Source organism: Oxyura jamaicensis, chromosome 7 (assembly GCF_011077185.1).
Source record: "Oxyura jamaicensis isolate SHBP4307 breed ruddy duck chromosome 7, BPBGC_Ojam_1.0, whole genome shotgun sequence".
Lineage (NCBI taxonomy): Eukaryota > Metazoa > Chordata > Aves > Anseriformes > Anatidae > Oxyura > Oxyura jamaicensis.
The window spans coordinates 15656985-15681205 of NC_048899.1; the positions used below are offsets into that span (position 1 = coordinate 15656985).

Here is a 24221-nt window from a genome sequence, read left to right on the forward strand (position 1 = left end):
CTGGTCGGGGGATTCAGCCTAAAGCCCTTGCTGGTGCTCCCGCACACCTGCCCACCTCTGCCTGGTTTCTGGTGACAAGCACCTGAACACACGACGCTCTGTGCCGGTTGTCAGCGCTGGCTGGAAGCGATCAGCCTTGCTCAAAAGCCCAAACAGAAAGAAAACAGTAAATAAACCTAAGCCGAAAAACGAGACGAGGAGAGCGGTGCTCACCAAGCCGAGCCCCGGCGGGTGCCAGCGGCCCCCAGGTGCCGCTCGGGGGGGGGCAAACCCGAGCAGCTGAAGGTCTGCCCACGCGGAAAAAGAATTAACAATAATAACAAAACCAAAAAAAAAAAAAAGCACACCGACAAAAAAAACCCACGCTAACCGACCAGCCCTGAACCGAGGAACAGGAGCTGAGACGGCGGCGGAGACGCGGCCGCGAGGCACCGAGCAATGCAAAGGATTCACCTGCTGCCAGTTCTCCTCCAGGGACGGCAACGCGGAGAAGTAGCCGGTGTCGTGGACAAGCTGCAGCTCCTGGAATATGCTGTAACTCGCCAGGACATCCATGCTGCCGCCGAGCACGGCCCCCGCTCTCTGCCCGTGTGTGTGTTTGGGGGGGGGAGGGGGGGGGGGCTGGTTTCGAGCATAAAAAATAAAAATAAAAAATAAAATAAAAGGCGGAAAAGCGGCCGGTGGTGGAGCCGGCGGCCCCGGGGCTTTGTTGTGTTTCAGTCACAGTTTGGGAAAATAAAAGGAAAGGGGGGGAAGGGAGGGAGGGAGGGAGGAAGGGGGACCCTCAGCGCCGGGGGCCGGGCGCGCACCGAGCACCGAGCACCCCGCGGCCGCCGCACCGGGGCTCGTGCTCGTGCCCGCCGTCGCGCAGCCCCGCGCCGCGGCCATGCGCGCTCCCGCGCCCCCCCCCGTATTGTCGGGAGCCCGCATCCCCCCCCGCGCCCCCCCCCGCGCCGGTCCCCTCAGAGGAGCAGACCCCGCCCCCGCCGCCCCGCCCCGCCCCCGCGCGCGTCCCACTCAGGCCGCGCGTGACCATGTAAGGCAAACGGCGGGGCGGGAGGGGCGGGGCCGAGGCGCGCCTGAAGTCACTGCCGCCCAATGGCGGCGCGGGATCGCGGGGAGAGGGGCGGAGCCTGGCTTGGGATTGGGCGGCGGCGCGGCTCCCGCCTCCCGCCCGCGGCTGGCGGGGCGGTGCACGGCGAGCTATTTTTAGGGCGCTATATAAGGGGGCAGCGGGGCGCGCGGCAGCGGCAGAGCGCGGCGGGGGCGGGCGGCGGAGGACAGTGCGGGGGCTCCGCGCCCGCCGCGGGAGCGGGCTCGCGGCGTGGGGCGCCCTCAGCAGCTCCCGGCCGGCTGGTGGCCGTGAGGGGCCGGGGACGCTGCCCCCTGGGTGTGCTGCCCCCTTGGTGCTCTGGTTGGGGTTGCCCGTGTGGCCTCGGGTGGTCACTGTGGTGTGTGGTGTCCCCGGAGCTGCTGTGGTGCTGGGCTCGCTGTGTTTGGAGGCGGTGCGGAGCATGTGGCCGTCTAAAAGATGGGTTCAGTAGTGTCATAAATCCCTTGTCTCCGTTGCCCTGTGGTGCCACCAACCCTGTGGCCATGGTTGTATCCTGCCACCAGGCTGCTGGTCCAGCGCCCCTCAGCATCACCCATGCCCATGGTGCAGGGTGTCCCCCCAGCAGATGCTGCAAGGCTGTCTGGTTTCACAGTGGTAGCTTCGTGTTCTCCCTGCTCCCCATGACCAAGATGTCTGTGCTTGCTGCTGCCTTGCCCTGTGGCCCGGTGAGTGCCTGGCCTCAGCTGGCACCAATTGGTGCAGTGCTGTGCACGCACGGCTCGTCCCAGGTGTCCTGCCCGGATTGATGTGAAAATATGAGGCAGCAAAACTCATCAGCGTTAATTAGTTCATGGTATGTTTTCTTTCCTGGTGATGAAGACAAATTGCCTTTTCCAAGACTGGGCCCATGTTAACAATTTTGAATGCTGCATTTGAAGAAGGCTTCTGAGAATAAGGCTCCTGCTGCCCACGCTGTGGCTGCACCAAGCCACAGATCCTCCAAGGTGCTGTTGAGTGACACTGCTCGTACATTGTTTTATAAAAAGAGTGAGAACTGCACCCTTATTGCTGGAGAGGCACAATGTGGTGAGGAAGAGGGAAATGGAGCTGGTACACAAGACAGTAATTGGGAGAGACTGGTCAGAGACTTATTTTTTTCAAGTAAATATTCTCAGCTGTGTAGAAATACCTCTTGTGTGGACACTTGTGTTACAGAAGTGGCTGGTGGCACTTGGTGCGTGGCTTTGACCCCTAGGCAAAGGCTCGGTGGTCTGGGGGCAACTCACCTGCAGCTGGCCGCAGGAGCCATCATTTGTCTCCAGCAGGCCCACCTCCTGCACCTTCAGCTTTGCAGAAGAGCCGGGTGTGAGACTGGATGTGAATAATAAACTGCTCGTTCTCATCAGTACACCCACAAAAGTGGAAGTGCGCATGTTAGCAGGAAGGCGAGAGGGAAGGTCAGCGCGGTATGTGCTGCTGGAGGTCCTGCAGGCGGGCGTTACCGATTCCAGTCATGCCTCGGGCTGGCACAGCGACACATTCCTGGGACACCTTGAAGACAGAGGAGAGAACTGATCTGAGGTGGCCAGAGCTGGTAAGAAGCAGCACCTGGGTGTTATAGCACAGCTCCTGCACCCAGAGGTTTACCCAAGAAATACCTGTGTCAGAAAAAGCTTCAAAAATCATTGCTCCTTAAGAGCTCGTCAGAATAAGGACACATGCATATGCAGAGGCTGTTTCTGACCTCAGCAAGGAAACAGGACAAAAGCAATAAAGGTTTATGGTGGAATCTACTTAAACATACACTTTTATCTTCAAAATCTGTGATGCCGGTGGCTTACACATTTTGGTACTGTAATTCTGGCCTTGTTAAGCTTACTGCCCTTTTATTTAATTAGCTCTCTAATTGGCAAGCCTCTGCTCTAACACAGGTGCAAGCTGTGGGTTGGTCATTTTGGGTTGCAAAGCTGTGCACCTATGAGTTACTCTGTGCAGACAGCTCAGGAATCCCCTCTGCTGTGATAAAAAGTCACGTCTGCTTGCTACCGAGTAGCTCTGGTTTGAACCGTCACTTAAAATCTTTGTCTGTCTTGAGCTTTCTGCTGAAGGCATGCACTTGTAGGAGCAGCCTCTTTTCCCCCCTTGGGGTGAAGGTTGCTCTGTGGTGGAGCTCAGTTGCTTTTCTCTAGCCCAGGCACACCGTAACTGATGGCCGGATCCGGTGAGCAGATGCTGGTCTGCTGCTCCGGCTGTCTACAGGAGGAATTGTCTGAGGGCAGGATTTTGGCTGCAAGCCGTGAGGTGAAGAGCTGGGCTACAGATCTGGCCGCTTGCCTGGGTGGTTTCCAGGCAGACATTGCATTTTTATTGTCTTGGATATTCTGCTTTGGAGGTCACTCCAAAAAAAGCAGAATGGGGTTATTGCTGTGCAGAAATAGAATAGTCTGGACAAAAAATGAATGTGGTGATACACTGGGTGTAACACTCTCGCTTCAGCATCTGGGGTAGCATATACCTGTGCTAACCCAAAGGTAATGGAAAGCAATTTCTACCATGCTCTTCTTTTGCAGGCTGTGCTGACCTTACTCCTGGCAGATAGCCGCTCTCTCCGCTCTGGCCCAACCACGCCACCCACCAGAGAGCAACGCAATCAAATGTGGAGGAGGAGCACCGCCACTACGCTGCTGGGCTCAAGGGCACAAAGGACTGCACGACACTCAGGTAAAGGGCGAAAGCTGGACCTGCGGGAAGTGTAAGGATGGGCATTTCAGCCCCAGCACAAATCTGTCGTGAAGTGGGTAAAGAGAACAACCTGGAAGGTAAAAGGATTTTTTTAGGACAGCTCCAAACTTCATCATTGCTGTGACTTGCTGAAATGTTGGGAAGATGCAGAGAGGTGCTACCCAGCTAACTGAGTTCTCTGGGCTGTGCTGGGAAACAAAGCCTGATGCTCCAAGGGAAGTTGAGATAATAATTGGACGGGCCTGATCTGGTTCTGACCTGGAGGCTTTTGGTCCCCATTGTCCTGAAAGGACACTGAGCATGCTCAGGACTTACCAGAAATGAGTTTTCAGTTTGGGGAAGGAGTCTCCATCTGCTGTGGTTGGTTCGTGTGCTGTAAGGTTTTGTATTTCTTACTATCACTTATATCTTAGAACTGTGGCTGCTGTCAATCTGTCTCCCAGTTTTCAGAGGAAGAAAGTAAAGCAGCGTTGTAAAGGCGAGTAGTGTAGATGTGCACAGAGCAGTATGGTGATGGGTCAAAGCTTCCAGCAGCACGTAGTAGGTACGACCACAATGTTAGTTGGAGGAAATGTGAATTCCTTGGGGTCCTACTGAGAGCTCTGAACCCATCTGGAGCTAACCAATTCTTCTGTCTTATGAGTCCTGAACCTTTAACCACCTGTCTGTTCTTCACAGAAAAGTGATGTGGCTGTGTAACCTTCCCCTCACTCCCCTTGTCCCCTGGATTCTGCAACAAATCTATAAATCATATAAGAATAGACTGGCGCTAGAGGTGTGAAGTTGTTCTCGGTTCCTGGCTGTACCTGTGCTTCCAGCCTCTGGGGACAAGAAAGGTCATCAGGTGCACATGCAAAGCAGAGACCTCCGCCTCCTGCCCAATGTGATCCTCGTGTTCCTGAACCTCTTTGCAAGGGCGGTTATCATTGCTATTCAGCCGGTGTTCAGCATCTGACATAAACAGTCTCTGATCATATTAGTAGGCTCTCAGGTACTTCTACAGTACAAATAATAAATAATAATGAGCTGCAAGGAAGACCTCTGAGTTTTGGATGTCTGTTCAGGCTGGGTTCTTATGGCTTCCGCCTGATGCATACACTTTGAAGACCCTTCTGGGCCGCTGTTGCTGGCAGTGCAGCAGTGCTGCCCAAAAGAGTGGCCTGGGAACGGGGTCCCTTTGTGCTAGGCATGAAGGAAAAGGTGCTCCTCAGCCCAGGGAAGTGTGCCTGGCAGTGTGGTGGGGTGGGTTCCTGTGTAGTGGTGGCTTGGTTGTCTTGATGGTCCTGCTGAGGGCAGCAGGACTTTCCCTCACACGTTGGGTGGGAAGAAGTGCCAGCCCTGGGCGGAGGCCGTGGCTTTTTGTCCCTCTGCTGCACACTGCAATGTGAAAATAGGAAACGGTGCCATGGGAGATGTTGTGTGGCTGTTACCAAACATGAGAGAGACACATTTGTGCGTGGAATCTCTGGGCTGGTGGCCTTTTAATGACTGAGCTGGATTACACTCAGGAAATATATAGGAAACTTTACAATAAAACAGAAGGATACTTGAATGGTTCAGCAGCTGGTAACCGGGGACTGGCTTGTGTTATTACACACATTACTCTGGACAAAGTGTTGGTTTGTATTTGCAGTAGCCAGCAAGAGCTCTTTTTAGAAGAGCTGGCGTTGCAGCACAGGTGGCACATCCAGCACGAGGGGGGGGGGGGAGGGCTTGCTGCGTGTGGCTCTTTGGTGGCACCGCAGGGAATACCTGTGCCAGTTGGTGCCTGTGCAAAGGAGAAGGCTGTCCAGAAAGCAGGTGTTACAGCAGCATTGCTGTTTTTTTTTCTTTCTAGTCTTGTCACAGATGAAAGAAATGCAATGCATTCAAAGTAAAGCTTGTCTTTGGCTGGAAGCTGTGAGACTCTCTTACTGTGCTGTTTTCACAGCCTCTTGGGGTTTCTCTCTAGTCCCATTCCTTACACAAAGCTGCTGAAGATGTGGCTCTCAGCAAAGTGTGGATGTGTGAATTAATGAGGAAATGCCTGAGTGCAGGGAGTGAAAATCTAGGCTCCGAGCTCGCTTGTCAGAGCGGGTCGTGCTGGGTGCAGGCAGGTGCTGCAGCTGTTCCCATGCACAAAGAACGAAATGCCTGGCTTGGCACCAGCACGCACCTCACAACAGCGACCAAGCCTTGTACAAACAGTGAGGACCAGAGCCCAGCTCAACTCCAGGCCAAATTTAATGCTCTGCTTCATTGGTCGGGCTGCTGGCTCGACATCACCTGAGTACTGCAGCTTTTCTCCTCCTAAAGAGCATCTCCTTGGGGACTGGTGTTGAATGAAACGAGACAGGAATGGTTCTTCCCTTGGGCAGCCCCTTTCCATCCCAACACCAGTTGTGCTTCCCACGTTTTTCCATCTGTCAGCACTAACCCTACCCAAAGAGAGACCTTTGACCCTGCAGCCATGGTCTGTAAGAAGAATTGCTCACAGCCACATTCTCCTTGGGGCTCAGCCCTCACCAGCCAGGCAGCTGTGGACTGCTGAAAGGGAAGTGGAAGAATATTGTTTAGAGGGAGAGCTTGTCCTTGGCCTGTCTCCCACCGTGCTTTTTGTTCCTTGGCTTTGATTTCCCTTGAGGATCAATGGGGTTCTGCTGAGCATCTCGTACCTGTTCAGCCCACATTGCGCACGGGGTCAGGTGGATTCCTGGCTGCTGGTAGAAAGGCAGCAGCACTGATCCTGGGGTGCTGGCTGCACAATACGAGAGCTCATGGGTTAAATGTGAGAGAGACACAGCTTTGTCCAAAGTCACAAAGTGAGTCAGAACCCAGAATAAACCTGGATCCTCTCAAAGAGCAGATTAATGTCCAGGGACTGGCCTGTAGCTGCTGTACCTGCTCCCTTGGAGCCCTCTGTGATGGGGGAAAACTCCTGGCTCCCCGTGTCGATTCATGAGATGAGAGCTCTGCTGAGCTGTCGTTTCCTCCGGGGCAGTGCTCAGCAGGGTAGTCAGCAGTTTGTCATCCCTGCCCTTTCTACCCGTAGCAATTGCTGCCACCAGTGAGTAATTGGTTATTATTATTAAAGCCACAGGGAATGTTATGAGATTGTTTTATAAGGGGTGGGGGAAATCATTTTATAAAATGGAGGGCACCAGCATAGCTTCTCTTCTCTGTAATGGGAGGCAAATACCTGCAGAAGGTGAGCTGGGAGGTTGTTCTTTCTGAGGAAAGCAAGCAAGAGGTGATACAAGTGATAAGTGGCAGCTGAGAAGAACTGAGCCTTGTTTTGCGGTCCCCTGCCTCGAAAGCTGCTTCATGGGTAGTTGAGGGTAAAGATGCTGGGCGTAATCCTTCCTGCTGGAGCTCTGTACAGCCAAAGGCAGGTGCCAGTTGTGTATGGTGGATTCGTGCTGATTTCTGAAGCCAAGAGTTAAGAAACGGAGAGGCAGAGCCTTGGAAGAGCAAAGGAAGAGGGAGATGTACATCTCTCCAGAAACTCTTGCAGATTCCTGGAAGCAGGCAAACGCCGGCTGCCTCTGACATCACTTTTTTCCATGGCAACACAGAAAGACATCATTGGGGTTTTGACAGAGGAGTCGCAAGGGCTTGCATGGCCTGGACCCAGCAAAAGGCCCGGACGTCACACGAGGTGACATACAGCAGTACCTTGGAACAGCCTCAGCCACCAGCTCGCCAGCCTCTGGCTCCTTCACCATGCACTACCCGGGCTTACCAGAGCCAACTGGGGAGCACAAATGCAGGGGCTGAACCTCTGCCCTCTTGCATTTTTCAGGTGTTGTCCTCCTGTGGCAAGAAGTGGTGACTTGCCCCTTTTCATGCATGTATTTTTAATAATTTTTATGAACCTGTTGGCTGAATTCTGTGCACATGTGCGTATGTTGTCCATCACTTGCCACAATGAATTTGAGCGGAATATTCCTGAAAAAAGTGTCCCCCAGCTTTTGCAGTGTTAAGCGTGACCGTGACTTTATAAACGGGCAGGGCTGCGAGCCCTGTGCCAAAAGTGGGGATGCACAGTCATCCTCCTTAAAGAGAGCCGCTGCTGCAGGAGCTCGCTCCGGTTTGCTTTGAAGTTGATGGCAAGTTTCCCATTGACTTAAGTAGGAACATGTGTTTAAAGAAATGAATAATGCTGCTCCTCGCTTCTCCAAGTTTTATATGGTCAGGGCATAGCCTGATTTGACCTGGACACTCAGCCTGTGTTTTACTGCTACTTCAGCCTCCCTCTCAGCTGCACAGCAGGTGGTACAAGCTTGGTTTGTGTAGAAGAGCTGCATACTATTGGTAACTTATATTATGAGCATTAACTGGGGGCAGGACTGATAAACTGTAAAGGTTTCCTTGTTTTCCACCAGTAATGTTCACTTTATATTGGATTTGGACTGAGCGTGTGTCAGGGTGCATGGCACCTCTTATTTTTCCTGCACGTGTTGCTCCTGCTTCAGATGACCGACGTGTGAGGGTGGAGTTGCCACAGGCCCTGTGGAGGCAGGGAGCCGTCACCGCTGGCACAGCCCTTTGAACTGTGCCAAAGGTACCCAGCTAGCCCCAGGCAGGAGCAAGCCTTGCTCAGGCTCCAAGCGCCAGCCAGGGCATCTTGGCAGGGCCAGCGGCACGTCCCTCGGGACCTGTCCCCACCCCCCAGAGCCACCCCCTCTGCACTAGAGCAGAGGGAGTCTGAAGGGGCATTACCATTTTTCTTGGCATTGATTGCAGGATGAATGCTTATTGAAACAATTGCCTCTAATAGCTCAGGAGAGGCCTTTATGTTCGGCTGTGGCAGTGATCTACAGATAATGGCTCCGTCTGAGATTCTCATGCTCTCCTGCGATCCCCATGCTGGATGCATTAAAGCTGACCCGCAAAGAAAAATATGTATTTTTTTTTTTTAATGCTTCTTAGAGTTCTCTGAAGTACCGCTATTACTGGTGCATTGTTCGTCGTTTCTTGGGGGTGGCACTAAAGGGTGAGCCTTGTTTTTTGTGGACTGGGGGGAGACAAACTGCTTGCTTTTCACCACAGAAACAGGCCTGTCCGGAGCAGAGGAAACGTGTGCTCTTGGGCAGGGCGTCCAAACCCCTCACCAGAGGGTCAGAGGTGCCAACGTGTGACCATAGGGACCTTCTGTCCCAGCCCCTCAGCAGAACTGGCTGCAGAGGTTTACAGAAGAAGTGAATTTTCATCAGAACATGCAGCTTTTTTTTTTTTTTTTTTTGAAATTGAAGCGTTTCATGAGAATGTGTCAATTTGAACGTAATTTTCAATGGGAAAGTCAAAGTGAATCATTTGGGCTTTTCTGTTTTGTTTCATTAATGTCAAAGTGTCTTGTTTTGATAGACAAAATTGTCATTTTTGTGATGTAAAAATGTTTTACTTCCACCTGCTCATTTTATTCCATTTTCTACTAACTAGAAATATACTGTTCATAAGCTATTAATTTATCATTACCTTTAGATGATATTTAATACCATACCTAATCTTGATGTATACTGCTGTTTTGACATCTAAGCCAAGTGTCTTTTTATTTTAGTGAAATGAAACAAAACAAAATTAAGATGCCAAGACAAAACAATTCACTGTTTGTTAAAATTATTTTCTTGGTTTTGAATCAAAAAACTATTTTTTCAAAAACTTTCACTTCTTAATGGGGAATGCAGCTATGTTCTGGGGCGCGAGGCTGTGGAAAGCAGCTCTGTTGCCAGTCAGTATGCTCTTGGGCTCTTGAGTTAAATCAGTGCTAGCAATTAAAAAGCAAGCAAGCAGGTTAAAACAATCTGGGCAGCAATAATTTCCCTTTCCCGTTAATGAGGTTTCGTGTGGAAGAAGATAGGATGAAGGGCTGTTGCGTGACCTGTTGTGTAGCTCGTGCTGGCCGCAGTGCGTAGGAAGCGACTCAAAGATGTTCGTGTTTGCCGTCCCCAGCTCACCAGCTCCCAGTCTGGTGGTTATGAAGCTGTACCCAGAAGTGTTGGCATCTTGCTGTTGCTCCCCAAGCAAGAAGGCAGTCCCTCGGCCTCTTTTTTCTCTGATGAGTTGTTGAAGGCATGTGGATGTGAGGTCCAGCAGTTGGGAAGGGACAAACGACGGCTTGGCTGAACTCCCTGAGCGTCGGGACCACTGCCTACCTCTGGGTGCCAGGACCTCAGCTATCGGTGCTGCTAACTTGTTGTGTGAAGCTTCCAAATTACGCTGCGATAATGGCACTTATACATCACGCTTTGAAGATGCTTTTTATTGACTTAATGTGAATATTATTGCCATCGTTTATTACGGGGAAGTATCTCATAGTAATTGAAATACAATATGGTGCCATTAATCACTCTGAATACGAAATGCTAACTTTAAACTGTTCATAGTGTATTAAACACTCCTCTAACCGTAAAACAATTTGACTTGCAGTCAGATAGCTTAGAAATGGCCGATGTTTCAGATTCGCGGTGATTGGCATTTATGTGGTGCTGTTTGTTTTCTTTGGAGTTTCTGCAGAGGAGTTGGGACTTGCAGCTTTCTGTTCCCTGATACAGAGGTGTAAACGGGTGTAAGCTGAAGACACAACCGCTGTCTGCTTAACAGCATCTCCACGGTGCACCTGAGATAGGAGTGAGTCTGAGCATGCCGTGGGCTGTGTACTGGGAGCATTTCTCCTAAAATATCGCTAGCACTCTTTCCCCAAGGTAAAAAAAAAAAAAAAAAAAAAAAAAAGGAAGTAAAAAAGAGCCAAACTCAAATACTGAGATTGTAGGCAGTGACTGATAAAATAAAGCCCCTTTGTTCCATAGGGTGCTTTTGAAATTTAATTCTCTCTTCTGTGTTGCTTAGAAATGAAAGGGTTTCCCACTTTGAAAAATAATTTTCAATTTAAAAAAATGTCCAAAAGAAAAAAAGAATTTAAACTGTCATAGCAAAACTACACCAGTGCCATCTGCAGTGCTTGAGCCAGGTGTGATAAATCCCCTCCAGACGTGCCCAGCTCCTGGCCTCTGAAGCTTCTTTGCTGCCTGTGCCCAGGTAGGGAAATGAAAGCCACACCGAGCAGCTCTGGTCCTGCTCCTGCCCACACAGCGCTGCTTCAGCCCCAGCCTTGCAGGATGGGCACAGGGTGGGTTGGACAACATGCAGCAGTTGGGAAAGCTCCAACGTTTGCTCCTACAGAGTCTCCGAGGAGCCCTGCTGTCCAAATGCTTGCAGGAGCCTCCTTTTTTTACGGCCGGATTTTAAAAGCGTACTTCAGTGGCGCACGCAGGAGGTGGGAAGATGTGTAAGGTCACTTCTCAGGGCACGTTTTAAAGATTTTCCAAGACGAGTCGAGCAAGGTCTTTCTCTGAGGGGAGGGGCTTTTTTTTTAGTTGGAGCTTTTATTGTCAATATGTATTTTTAATAAAAGAGAAGCGCTAGAAGCGGTAGCAGGTGACGGAGCCCTGTGCTGTTCAGCTGCTGACATTTATAAGACAATGCCAACGTCTCTTCAAAACAGACTCCTGCTTGCCACTACTGTATTGATGTACACATTTATTGTAGAACTGACAGCAGCGAGATGAAAATGATAATGTATGAAAAAATCCCAGAGGCACAAACCAGCGGTTTTGCAATGCAGCCTCTTTGCCTTTGGCATCGTGCGGAGGGTAACGCTCGTAGATGAGTCACTGTGAAGCAGCACAGGCTACTCTCTCGTACATCCTTGATACTCGTTTTTGCCAGTTTCTGGTGACACCAGCTGTGTATATCTTAATCATCCCTGTGCGTTTACGTTACTTTCTTGATTAACTATAAACAAAGCGTGGCAGTTACATGGCAGGTGATGGCTGGAGGGAGCTGGTCAACTGTGAGGCTATGCAAAGTGCTGGGCATGGGAGAGGTGAAAAATAAATACACTCCAGGCGGTGAAAAGGGAGTGGTAACCTTCCAAATAGCATAGAGGAGCAGAGTAAATTTACTGCAGAGGATCAATATGGATTGGAGGGCAAGTGAGTGCCAGGCGTCCATCTGCAGGATTCGGCCCTGCGTGCCCCAGCCCAGCGAGGTCTTGGTGCAGGGCACGCTTCGGTGGGCTGGGACTTGTGCTCAGTGCCCTGTGCCTCAGGGCTTTCCTCAGCCAGCACGGAAATGATGCCTGGGAGGAGGAGGAAGTTGCGTTAGGTTAGAGCCCAGTCCTGCCCATCAGTTCTCCTGAATCCTCCAAAGCATTTTTGGTCACATAGGAGCAATCCCTGTGGCAGCAGGCTGACCTTCATCGAGAGAGGAAAGCTTATTCGTGGGGCACGTTTTGTAGGATGCTCCTTACCGCAAGGACATGGATTCAGCAGTGTTGTGCCAGTGTTGTGCGCCAGCCTTTTTTTCTGGATGAAAAATGAACATAAAGAATGCGCCATATCTATTGATTCTTTGAATTTGCATATTTGGATATATATGTTTGATGTCTGCCTTCTGAGGGTAGCTGTTTGCCAAACGTGACAGGATTTGTTTTTTAAACCTGGGGGCGAGTTCTGCCCTGTGCATTTAAAATAAGATTTCTCTGAATTATTGAATATGTCAATAAATAAAGCAGAGGAAGCAGGCAGGGAAAAACCCAGAGGTCCTTGGTGAAAGGAAGTTGTAGATGCTGGTAATAGGCTGTTAGAGCAGTTTAAAGAAAAAAAAAAGGGAAGAAAGGAAAAAAAAAAAAAAGGGGGGGGGGGGGGGGAAACTTAAAAAAATGGAAGGGACAAAGAATCAGACTGTATGTTCTGTTTTTCTGTGTTTGATGGCAATTATGAGCTTAGCCCTGGATGGCATTTCTTGTTTTTCTGTGAATTTAATTCCACCTCGTGGTGGAGGGTGAAGGAGAGGGGAACTGTTTGAATAGATGCCGAAGCAGAGGGAGGGGGGACGTGGGCAGCACATCAGTGCTGCCTCAGGGGATGCCTGTGAGGTGGGAGACTGCCCTGGGAAAGACGTGCAGCTTTCCAAACAAATGGCCTTTAACCTGCAGCACGGCTGAAAAAAGGGAAAGGAAAAAGAAGGGGAAGGTCAGACCCCAGAGAGGAGCTTGCCCACGACGGATGTGACCTGTGGGAGGCTGCAGCCACCGTGGGCTTTGCTGTTGTCTGTAGCATCATCCTGTGCCCGTAGTGGCTATCACCGAGTGGCTTGGACGGCTTGTCTGAGTGCTGGCCTTCCCAGCTGTCCCACGGATGTGTGTAGAAGGAATTTTTCCTTGCACAAAATTGCTCTGCATGCAGGTTTGCCAATGCGTGGGGCAGATCACTTCCTTAAGTAAATGGAGCAAGGCAATTTCACCGTAATTGCTGTGAATTGGAAGCAGCGTTTGGTGCATTAAACGCGTTGTATGTTAGACAAGTAAAGCATGCTTGGTATATTGGGAAACACAAAGGAGCAGGATTTTGCCTTAATTGTGTGCAGCGTGGAGGAGGAGGAGAAAAATGGGGTATTGAGGGCTTTGTACGCAAGACTTGTGGGAATGGTTGCATTGATTGCAGCGGGAAGAAAGGCATGCCCTGTTTATTATAGGATAGGTGCAAAGCTCCCCCCAGATGTGACCCCTAGCCTGGTGGTGCTGTGGCATGAGGTGGGTCCCCAGGGCTCAGGGCAGGGCTGGGGGCTGCTGCCGGCACCTCTGCCCCTGCTCAGCTCCTGGGGGACGAAGAATAAAACACCACATTTTACAGAACATGTGTCATCCCGTCCCCAAAACTACAGTGTCCCTTACACTCCTCTCAAGAGATCTTGCATGAGCAACCATTTAAATGAGTGTTACATTATTTACAACTTTCACTATTATTAAATTAATGTTACATTCATTGGGGTTTTTGTTTTGTTTTGTTTGCAAGGCAGAGCTGTAATTTGAGCAACATATTCATCAAGTCAGAAATGGTGGTTCCAATTATTTTAACATTCATTTGCCCATTCAGCTTCCTCTGCATCTGCCAGTTTCTTCCATGCGGCAGCATGTCGGAGCATAAAGCGCGGCCGGGGACATTTTTGTGCTGTTGAGCAGTGAAATCTCTGCGAGGGAGACGATGGGAAGTGTTCAATCTGGCACAGCTGAGGCTGCTGGAGCTCTTCTGCGGGGCCATAAGGTGCTGGTTGCAATGGCAGCGTGTCCCTGGGCATGGATTTCCTTTCCTTGCTGGCAAGTCCCTCCTGACTTCAGAGCATGGGAAGATGGGGTGGCAACTTTTTAAATTCAGGCTGGGGACTGAGAAGAGGCTCCACTGATTTGCTGGCACAGGAGCCTTGGTGCAGCAGTTTCACATGGTGGTGATGCGCGTCGAGGTAAGTGTGAGATAATTGGTTCAAATCTGAAAGGATAGTTTTGATTGCTGGGTAAGCAACCATAACAAAGCTTCAACCCTTCAGCAACTGCTGAAAATAAGCCAGAATAGGGGGGAAAAAAAAAAAAAGTTATTTATTTTGATCCTGGAAGTGTAAGCTTTCCTGACATGGTTGTAAAATCTTGTAATTTATTAATGCTGCTCTCTTTGAGACTACATCCCATACCACCCCCAGGCATCTGATGTTTCTGCCTCCTTGGGCCTGATCCTGGAGCTCTGCTCTGTCAAGCAATGCTGGGGTGCTGCTGCACTGGCCCCCAGCATATGAGTGTCAGCACTCCAGCCTTCCTCATCATGGGGCTCTCTTAAGATTGTGGGTTTTTGTGTGTTTTTAAATACCAGGAAGTGTGTTCTCCTTTTCCTTTGCTTTCTTAGTCTGTGAGACTCACTTGAGCTTTTTCCAGCAACCACGAGAGTTAACTTCATGCTTTAGTTTTTTGTTTTTTTCTTTCCCAGAGGAAATGGGAGACTCTCAGATGATTCTTGCCCTGCAGGATCCAGGGTCTCTAGGGAAAGCACAACCTAAATATCACAGGGCTCCTGATAAAACTATGGGAGGAGATGGCCTTGATGTGTGAGCGTCCTTGTAGGACCATGCATGCACCCATCTAGGTTTTCAGCCTGCAAAAAGGAGTTCCACTTCTGCCTCAGCAGTGCTGCTGAAGCGCTGGCATCCCTCTGCTTTTGTCTGTGCACATCCCATTTTTCAGCCAGGTATTTGCAATCACACATATTGAATCCAGTTGCTTGGTGTGGCCGGATGGCTCCAGGCAGAAGTGGCATCTCCCTTTCCATTAGATCCAGAAGAGGAGATGGATAACCCATGCCAAAAGGCAGAAAATACAAACCTGTTATTCAAAATTTGATCTTTCTAAATTCCCCCCATTTCTCAGCAAGGGACAGCACAAAGCAGCACTGCTGGCAGCGTCCATGGGTGCAGCAGCCCGGGGGCAGCCAGGCCAAATTTTGCAGGGACCGGCTCGAGCGCAGTGTGGGGGTGGCGGTGCGCAGCAAGATAATGAAATGTGGCCCTGCAAGACCCTCAGTGACGGCTTGTCGGATGTGCTTGTGCTCTGTTCATTAATCTGCGATAATTAGACTTATTTGCAGAGGTTAACAGCAGTGGCACATGGTAATTAACCACTTGTTCCCCGCCAAAGGACTCAGAAAGCTTCTCACGTGGCGCAGGTCCGGCTGTGGATATTTTTGGTGCTGGGGGGAGCCCCCCAGGGGATGATGCACCCCAAAACCCCTTGTCTGTGCCTGACCCGCCCCAGGGACAGGCTGCAGGAGGGGCAGGAGGAAAGCAAATCCGAAACCTCCGCTGTTTGCTCTGCTGTGCCTTGCCAGCCGGCCGGGAACTGTGATTTCCCCAGGGCAGGGGTAATATTCCTCAAACACCTGCTGCTGCCGTGGGCAGGTGTTTTGGCAGGGCTGGAGGGAAGGGGCCAGCGTGCCCCCCCAGTTTTGCAGAGTATTGGATACAGTATTAGAGCTGGGACCAGCCTGGAGTTAGGGAGCAGAAAGGCAGATTTTGGACAGGATCCCTCCTCCCTTCCCTTTCATCCCTTCTTCCCCCCTTTCCCCCCAGCGAAACCGAGCTAATTAGTCAAATAGATGAGGATAGGCCGGGCGGGGAGAAGCCCCGTTGCGTGCCCTATATTAGTAACTCATGTGGGAGCAGCCAGATTGGAGTGAGATTGAAAGGGAAAATTGTAGGTGAGTGTCGAAGGATAAGTGGGCTGAGCGTTTCCCCCCGGCGTGGTGACGATGCCGTCCTTCCCCATGGCTGGCCAGCCACACCGGATCCATCCCCTGCTTGCCTGGTGGGTTCCAGGCCATGAGCGAACGAAGCTTCGCTAGTGGGGAGCTTTGCATGGGCTGTCCCGACAGCCATATGCCAGCACCGGCCCTTTTGTCTGCAGACCCCCCAATTTCTGTTCCCCTGCTCAGGAGCTGCTCCGACAGAGGTAGTGTTTGTTTGCAATTAGTGCCTTCGCCCTGGGCTGGGGAGTTTGCTTCAATTATCAAGCAGGGAAGTGCAGCTGGTGGCTGGGAAGCCTGCAGGAGCTGGAGCACCCCCTTGGAAACTTCCAGCCCTTGTCCATGCACCCTGGAGCCCATCCCATTGCTGGGCTCAGCTTCAGACATGGAAAGGATTTCAGCTCTCAGCACCTAGGACTTCTTGCAGGGCTGCTCAGTACCTACCTCAGAGGGCAGGAGCAGAGGCACCTTCCCGGAGCACACAGCACGGTCCCCTGGGCAGTTTCTCTGTGGAAATAATGGGGCTTCTTCCCAGAACAAGAAACCCCTTGTGTCGTGCACAACGGAGAGAAGGGCGTGTGCTGAGTGAAGCAGCGAGTGGCAGGCTGCTGAAAATGGCAGCTGCCCACGCCTTGTGCCCTGCCTTGTCCAGTGGCTGAGGATGGCATTCCAGCGTCACCAGAGGCAGTGACGAGCATCCCACTGATGCAGCTGAGGCGCTTTGAGTCGTTGGACTGGAAAACACAAAATGTCATGGTGAAGATGTAGGAATTACAAGAGAAACAGCTGTGTGGATAGCAGCAAAGGAAACTTCCTGCAGGCCCTGGTTTGCTTGATCACAGTATGGCAGGCATTGCTGTGCTAACAGGCAGCAAGGAGAAATAATTGACAAAGTCTGGACAACTGCATCTCCTCCAAGGAAGCCAACACTCTGAATAAGCTCTTTCCTGGATGCACAGGAGATCTGCTGTTCCTCCAGAAAGACCCTGGTGTAAGAGAGCTGTTTATCTGTCAGCTGTATCCCATGGTTAGGTATTTTATGTACGTTCAGCCTTGGTTTCCCACCCATACCAGCCTGGCCAGAGCCAGTTGCAGAAGCTATGCCACGTGTTGTGTGAGAAGGAAACATTGCACGCAGCAGCTAAAGGCATGGCTTCATCAAAGCCAGTCACTCCGTGTATCACCACCTCTCCTTGGTGTGCACAGAGCAGAAAAGGCGGTGCTGGGCAGGCTGCTCTCATTAGAAAGGGGCAATGAAGGCAAGGGGAAGTGTCTCTGCTGCCAACCTCCACTTTCCCAAAGACCTGCTTCCTCATGCCTGGGAAATCACACGGAGAAAACTTCTCTGCTCACAGCTGCAGGACTCCTTTTGCTGGTACATGGTCCCACACCTTTCCACTTTGTTTCTTCCCTTGCTTCCCTGGCAGCTGTCCCTTGCAGCTTTTCTGTCTGCCTGCTTTTCCTTCCCTGTACCTTGCCATGGTCCTAATCCCATGCGTTTGCCGTACCAACTCCCATTAAATCTCTCAGGCAACACAGTTTGGTTTCTGCTCACACAGCCTTGTGTGTCTGCATTTGTTGTTTTCTATCCATTGTTTGGAATACCTGGGGTATCAGATAGGTTTATCAACTTCTTTATCCCAAGCAACAGGACGCAAGAACTTCTACAGCCCTAACACAAACCTTTGCCAGTGCACGGGCTTTCCAGTTCACAGGGTATGTCACTGTACCCAGAAATGAAAAGCAAAAAATCCTCCTGAATTAGACCGAAACTTGAAAACTGGCTGCATTTCCCCTGAACTGGAAGAATGTTGTGAATAAATCTGGGAGGCTCCTCAAACCCTGGCTCTGGGCAGGCCCACCACAAACCCAGGCATGTCCCTGCAGCTCTTTTTTTCTTCTTATCTGGGTTCAGTGACAGTTCATCGAACAGGAGATGACACATTTCAGGCTGGCGTTTTTCGGACTTTCTGACTAGCTGCAGAAAAGAATGCTTGCTTCTGAAGGAAAAACGTAGATAGGCACATCTGTAGTGATGGGAGCGAGCATTTGGTGAGGAGGACAGTTCTTTCCCAGTCTTGCTGGCCGCGCTCAGTGCTCCTGTGGCCCAGGATCTCTTTTTACCACCTCGTCAAGAAAGGTGATGTAGGTCCCAGCACACAAGGCCCAACTGCCAGACCAAAGCCTCCAGCAACACCTCAGCAGGGCAGGGGCTCGTTGCACTACCTGTCCTCTCCTTCCCCAGGGCAGGCTTTTGTCCTGGTCCCCAAGCTGCCCAGGAAAGGCCTGGGGCATCTTGCAAACCCGTGCTGTCCAGGTGGGACACCTTCCACTGCCTGTTTTTTTTTTTTTTTCCGAAGTGAAACGTAACATGAGAGAAACAGGAGCTACGTCTGGACAGCAGGGGAGATGTTTAGCAGCGAGAGCACTGACAAAACAAACCCATCTTCTGAGCCACGGTTCTACAGATTTTTTTCTGGAAAAAAAAAAATAGAAACGATGTCAAACAAAACCTGCTCCTTTGTGAGGCCTGCAGAAGGAAAATGTCTCCAGTGTTTCAATTTTCACTTCATGAAAACAGTTTCTGCATCTTCCAACAAGCTATTGCAAAAGGATTTGCCATTAGTAAGAGAAGAAGCCTCACATCTGGTCAGGGTTTCGCCACCAGACAAAGGGAAGGACGTCAGCGAGGCATTAAATGCAGATAATGGATTATCAGCAGGGAAAGCAGCCCCTGGGGGTGGGTGTGGGGCGGGAAGAGGGGCCGGGCGTCCCCAGGCACAAAGACAGCCAAGTGAGACATCTGGCTCCGGGACTTGGTTTCCTTCTGATCTCCTGATGCCTCCTAGATACGGCCTTCAGGGGAAGAAGTCAAGTGTTAACTGGTTCCTGCTCCCAAACCTGCACGAGGCTGAAGATGAGTGAACCAGGAGGGAGACTGGTGGAGCCCGGAGAGCAGTAGGAAGCCAAGCAGAAGCCAAGCAATAAATTATTAGTGAGCAGGAGTGGCAAAACTTTCAAAGGCAGCTTTGACAGAGACACTAGCGAAATCCCCAGTGTAATGTAGAACCTTTGCTAAAATTAGCGTTAAGACCTAAAAAGCACCTTTGGTGGGTTCAGAGAGCAGCCCTGGGATGGCAGAGGGTGAGTGGGAAGGAGCTGGGAGATAACAAAATGCAAACAAAGGTCTGGAGCATCTGCGTTTGCCCCAGCACCCACTAATGTACATGTTGCTGTCCCTTTGCCTTCCCAGGATCTCTCTGCCATGAGATGTGGGTACCCAGGACAAGCGGTGGGTTCAGCAAACCTGCAGAAACTGCACCTCCTGCCCTCTCTGATGGTCACCAACCAGGCATTCCCCCTGCCCTTCTCTATTTTCTTCTCATCCCTGAGCAGCACCTGACTGTTGTATATGTTCTGTATTTAAGAAGCAGAGATGGGATTTGGCATGAATTAGGTAGCAAAGGACTAGGAAAGGCTTCATTCCTTTTCTTTGTTATGTATTTATTTATAGGATTGGTTATGATTACCAGAAGTATGGTTATTTATTTTGGTAACTTCCACAGACAATAACTTGGGATATGGGACCAGGAGGCTGATGGGCATGCAGATCGCCACAAAGACTGCCTGTCCCAGGTGAGACAGGTGGCAGGGGGACACGCTGAAGGGAGACGTGGATGTTAGGGGAGTTGCTGTGAGGATTTGGCCACCTTATTTCACAGGATTGTGTTGTGGTGTGCCTCAGTACCATTGGATCGAAGCAGTATTCTCAGCCCCTTCCCTGCTTTTGTCGTCCCTGTATACTGGGGCTCCCATCACAGCCAACACAGATGCAAATGTCTGAGGACCAGCACTAGCCTTGGCCCAACAGCAAGGGCTGGAAAAGGTGGGGACATGGCAAGGAAATATTATAGATTTTTCCTGTTTGCTGTTTTAGCTCATGGGAGTGATAGTCGATGTGTTTTGCTGAAGCAGATGGAGGGTGAGGCTATGGAAAATGGATCAGGGAAGTGAAGGCTATGCAGGGGGAGGGATGCTGGTACTTTCACAAAGGCTTTTTATTCAAAATGTCAGTTGGTCATGGAAGTTATGTGGATGTTAATAACAAAACAAAGAGGAACACCAGATAGTAAACAGCCTGCTCTGGTCACCTCTCTTCCACTCAGCTCACATAGCTATCATTTTTGTTACTGAACCTTTTATGAGTTGTTTTGCCACCCTAGGGTCTTGAGTTAAGCAAGGATCCAAATTTATAATGCACAAAAGTAGCTTTATAAATACACATACTTCCAGGTCTTTTTATTTAGCACAGGGAAGTGAACACTGGGCATGACCCCAAATTTTACTTTCCTTTGTGGGTCATCTTTAGGAACCGAACAAATGGAGGATCTCAACATTAAAATAGAATATGACTGGAAACTTCATCAGCAGCTGTGCTCACCTTGGCGTGCCTCCAGCCCGTGACTCCGAAAAGCAGGAGCTTGACAATATGGTGTTATCCTGGAATTTGTATGGACAGGCTGGGAAAGGGGCTCCGGGCACCCGTTGGTCATTGTGGATGCACCGCATTGAGGAGATGCGCCATGACCTTTGCAGGAAAAAAGCTGTGTCCTTGACATGAAGGGATGATGAGGGGCACCAGGGTTGACACAGGGGAACCATCTTTGTGTCTGCTGGTGTCCGGAGCCGCTGGCAGCAGCTGGAAGATGCATGGTCTGCTCCTGGGCCCCGTCGCCACACAGCCCCGGGCAGGAGCTGCCCTGCAGCCACCCAGGCTTGGCTCTCACAAAGCCTCCTGCACCAGGATTTTGCCTTGGCCAGGCTAGTCTTTTCATATCCCCTGAGGACATGGGTTTTTCCTTGCAAAATTTCAAGCCATTCCATTGCAAACCTGAGGCTAGAGGGACTGCTGTGGTCACCCCATGTGCCCCATTTGCTCCCCAGGTGCCTGTAGGACTGGGCTCTGCTCCCACGGGATGCTGATGCTGCTTCCCAAAGCCTGACCAGCTGCATGCCTCCCTGCCTTGCTCGCAGCCTCCCCCTCACTTACTTCCAGAGAGCAAATTAAATAAATCCTGTATGCAACCAGATTTATAACTTAATTGGCTGGCTGTAAAAAGTTATTTCCCTTTTCAGCCCTTGTGCAGTCAGATTGCCCCTCCTCTCCTCGTTTATCTCTTGCTGTGAATATCTGATGGCTGACTGTAACAAGTTTAAATACCTAAATTTATTTTCTAGGACAGGCCTGCTGGCTGTCTCCTACCCCGGGACAGCAGCGCTCTGCTCACCCCTGTGAGGGGCTGTGAGGCTCACACATGGTCAGCCAGAAAAAAGGAAATACATCCTGATGGTGTTTTTGTGTAGGATATTGGTCTATAGGAGAAAAAGGGAAGCGTTTCCTTATTTCTTACTCAGGCCAGCTGCCAACTCTGCAAATAAATGGACATTGTGGTCAGCGCTATTGTCTTGTGTCAGGTCTGGCTTGCTCTTAAATCAGGCGCAAGCAACGAGAACAAAAGACCTGCGGTCCCGCTCCTTGCTCCCAGGGCTGTTCGTGCACCCAGATTTGCATAGATTTGCTCGTGCAGCACATTCCGCCCGCTCAGCAGCTTGCCCTCACGGCACATTTCTCGGCACCACCGCCTTTTCTCATCCTCCCAGCCACGCACAAGCTAAGCCCGGCAGCCACTGCAGGAGGACCCACCGTGTCCCGGGCTGGGTGCCTTGTGTCTCAGGCGCTGCACGCGGGGGCTGGCTGCACCGAAATCGCAGGGCACCCAGCCAACTCCATCCAGATTAATCATCAGTGCCTAGGAAAAAAAAATCTCACATCAAATTGGTGGGAATTCGGCTTTGTTTTCCCCACGCCTGGCTTCCTGCCAGCAGAGCAGAGCAAAGCCAGCGCTGCCTTCCCCTCATCGCAGGAACTTGCAGTCACTCTCGCACAATTAAATAAAGACCTGGTGGGTGCAGGGCATTAAAACTACAGCGGCGCTTCCCTTCCATCCATCAGGCCATGCTGGGGAAAGCAGAGCCTGTTGCCAAAATAAGGGGAGCAAAATGCCCTCTGGAGCGGTGCAGCTCCCATGGGATGTGATGGACCCACGGCCACCGAACCACCCCGAAGGCTGAACTCGTTCAGGGAACTCGGGGCACCGCAAGGTCCCAGCCTGTCCCCATGCGGGGGACCTTACAGCCTGTGCTTGCCCTGAGCACGGCGAAGGCTTCCAGGGCATAAATAATTCAGGAGCTGCGAAGAGGATTTCTCCCCCCTTCCTCCCGTCCCTGGCTTGTAACAAATGCTAATTTAATCAATCGGCAGTAAATCTGGCTGCTTGCTGACTCATGGCAGATGGTGCCCCTGCGGACTGGAGCAGCAGCTTTGCTATCTCCTTTGGAAGGGAACAATGCAGGAGCCGGTTTCGTTACTCCTCACCTTTTCCTCGTTTTCCTCGAGGTGGTACAAAGTGGAGACTATTGCAAAACGCATCCAGCGATTCAGGCAGAGGCGTTGGGCTGGTGGCAGGATGCCGAGCCAGCCCCGGACTTGCTCATAAATAGGGCTGGCTGCACAAAAAAGGGGAGCTGGTGGGGAGGGAAGGTGCACGGGGCATCGCTCCCCGCTCCGTGCTGCTGCTGGTCCCCAGCCGGCTGCGCACGGGTTTCCACCAACAGCTCCCTGCTGCGGCGGTGGTTCGGGCTGACCTGCGGTGGTGCACAGAGGAAAGCAGCTGGACAACACTGTCTGGGAAGGAATATAAAGGTTCCAATTACTGTTAAAGCAACTTCACTCATTTGGTGTGTTTGTCAGTCTCCAGTAAGGCTCTGCCCCGTGGAAGAGTGGGGCAGGGAGCGTGCTAGGAGACCAAACTGAGATCTGTCTGGTGAAATGCTTTCCCAAATGAAAATTGGTGTACAACGAAATGGATTTTTTCTGCTTGATCATGTCCGTTTTTGCTTCCAAAAAATCAATGACAGCTTAAAAAAATTAAAACATCATCTCCTCAAATGTTTAATGTGGGGAGAGGTGGAAGCCCTTCCCTGCCTGATGAAAGCAATGTTTTCATCGGATAAAACCTATTAATATTAGCTATAAGGCTTTTACTTGGCAGGTTAAAAAAAAAGTCCTCCAGTGGCCTTTTTTTGTTGAGAGCAAAACCAGGATGTTTCCTATCTGCAACAGCCTCTGTCAGGAGGCGGCAGCCTCGGCAGTGGGTGCAGCCTCTTACCCCAAAGCTCTTCCCCACCACGGAGCATCGCTGCTGCCATAAGGGGTTAGAGGGGGAGACCAAGGGTGCTGGTGGGACCCCCGCAGGGCTGTGGCTGTGTGGGGTCTCCCCAGGGCTCGGGCTGCATCTTTTACACCTCAAGTGTCGTCCAGCCCACGGCCAGCAGTTAATTAGCAACAAAAACCAGCAACACAGCTGATCTTTGGTTGTCACTTGCCTGGAAATTGGACGAGGACCAGGACTCTGAAGCAGCAGCACCCTTGGATACTTGATGTAGCAAGCGCTCATCCAGCACATTGATTTTGTATTGCGCTGCTCCCGGCGCAGTGTGCAATCTTTGCTTGCAAAGCTTTGATTCAGCTGATCAGTGGGATTATCTGCTGCAGCGTGTCTTGGGGCTCTCATAAATGAAAGGAATTATGGAAGTATATTAATAAATTACATCCTCTATTTGCCAGCGGCTCCTGCCCGGCACAGAGCTGGGTGCCTGTCACGGGGGACACCAGCACTGCTGCCAGCATCCTCAGCATCTCCCAGCGCAGAATTTCATCCCCCTCTCTTTCAGCATGATGGTGTCCAGGGCAAGTGCAGCCCACTGAAGCAGCATGTGTTTGCTGCCTCTACGTGCAGCCTCACTGCTGTGCAGGAACAATTCCATCCACCTCTACACAATCCACTCTTGAGGCAAAGCACATACACGACTTTGTTTCTGTGTGATTTTAAAAACGTGCTTTTAAACCTGTGTGTTTAAACTTGCCATTGTTCTGTTTCAATTAGAGGTGTTTAATTGCCAAGTCTTCGAGGTTTTTCAGCTAGTCACTGGTGAAAGACCGCAGCAACGCGTGGCGATGGATGGTGTTCATGTGTCATCTCACCCCCCAGCACACATCACAACAGTTATCCTGCTGCAGCCACATTAGACTACCATGTCTTGTTTCTTTATTTCTTTTGTCGCTGTTGTTCATTACCAAAGAGCTCGGCTGCTGTTCAACAAAGCACTTAAGGCCCTCCTTAATTTGCGTTGAAGTCAATTCCCTTTGCAGTGCTGCAGCATGTCTACATTAAGGATCTGCACGGAAACCACACCAGATC

General features: G+C 50.9%; 1 protein-coding gene and 1 long non-coding RNA gene across 6 annotated transcripts in view; one reads left to right on the forward strand and one right to left on the reverse strand.

The window, feature by feature from the left end:
* Window positions 1–922, reverse strand: part of KLF7 (Kruppel like factor 7) — a 62696-nt gene extending 61774 nt beyond the window's left edge. Inside the window, exon 1 of one of the 3 annotated variants that reach the window (XM_035331307.1) lies at window positions 454–922. In XM_035331307.1, coding sequence (XP_035187198.1) covers window positions 454–555 — 102 coding nt within the window. In that variant the 5' untranslated portion in view covers window positions 556–922. The remainder of the gene's footprint in view (window positions 1–453) is intronic. The other 2 variants (XM_035331306.1, XM_035331305.1) reach the window with 2 other exon arrangements.
* Window positions 923–1673: 751 nt separating this feature from the next.
* Window positions 1674–24221, forward strand: part of LOC118169746 — a 36437-nt gene continuing 13889 nt past the window's right edge. The window contains exons 1-3 of one of the 3 annotated variants that reach the window (XR_004752254.1): window positions 1674–2648; window positions 3625–3775; window positions 20270–20790. This is a non-coding gene — a long non-coding RNA (uncharacterized LOC118169746). Of the gene's footprint in view, window positions 2649–3624; window positions 3776–9727; window positions 9863–20269; window positions 20791–24221 lie in introns of those variants that run through there. The other 2 variants (XR_004752255.1, XR_004752256.1) reach the window with 2 other exon arrangements.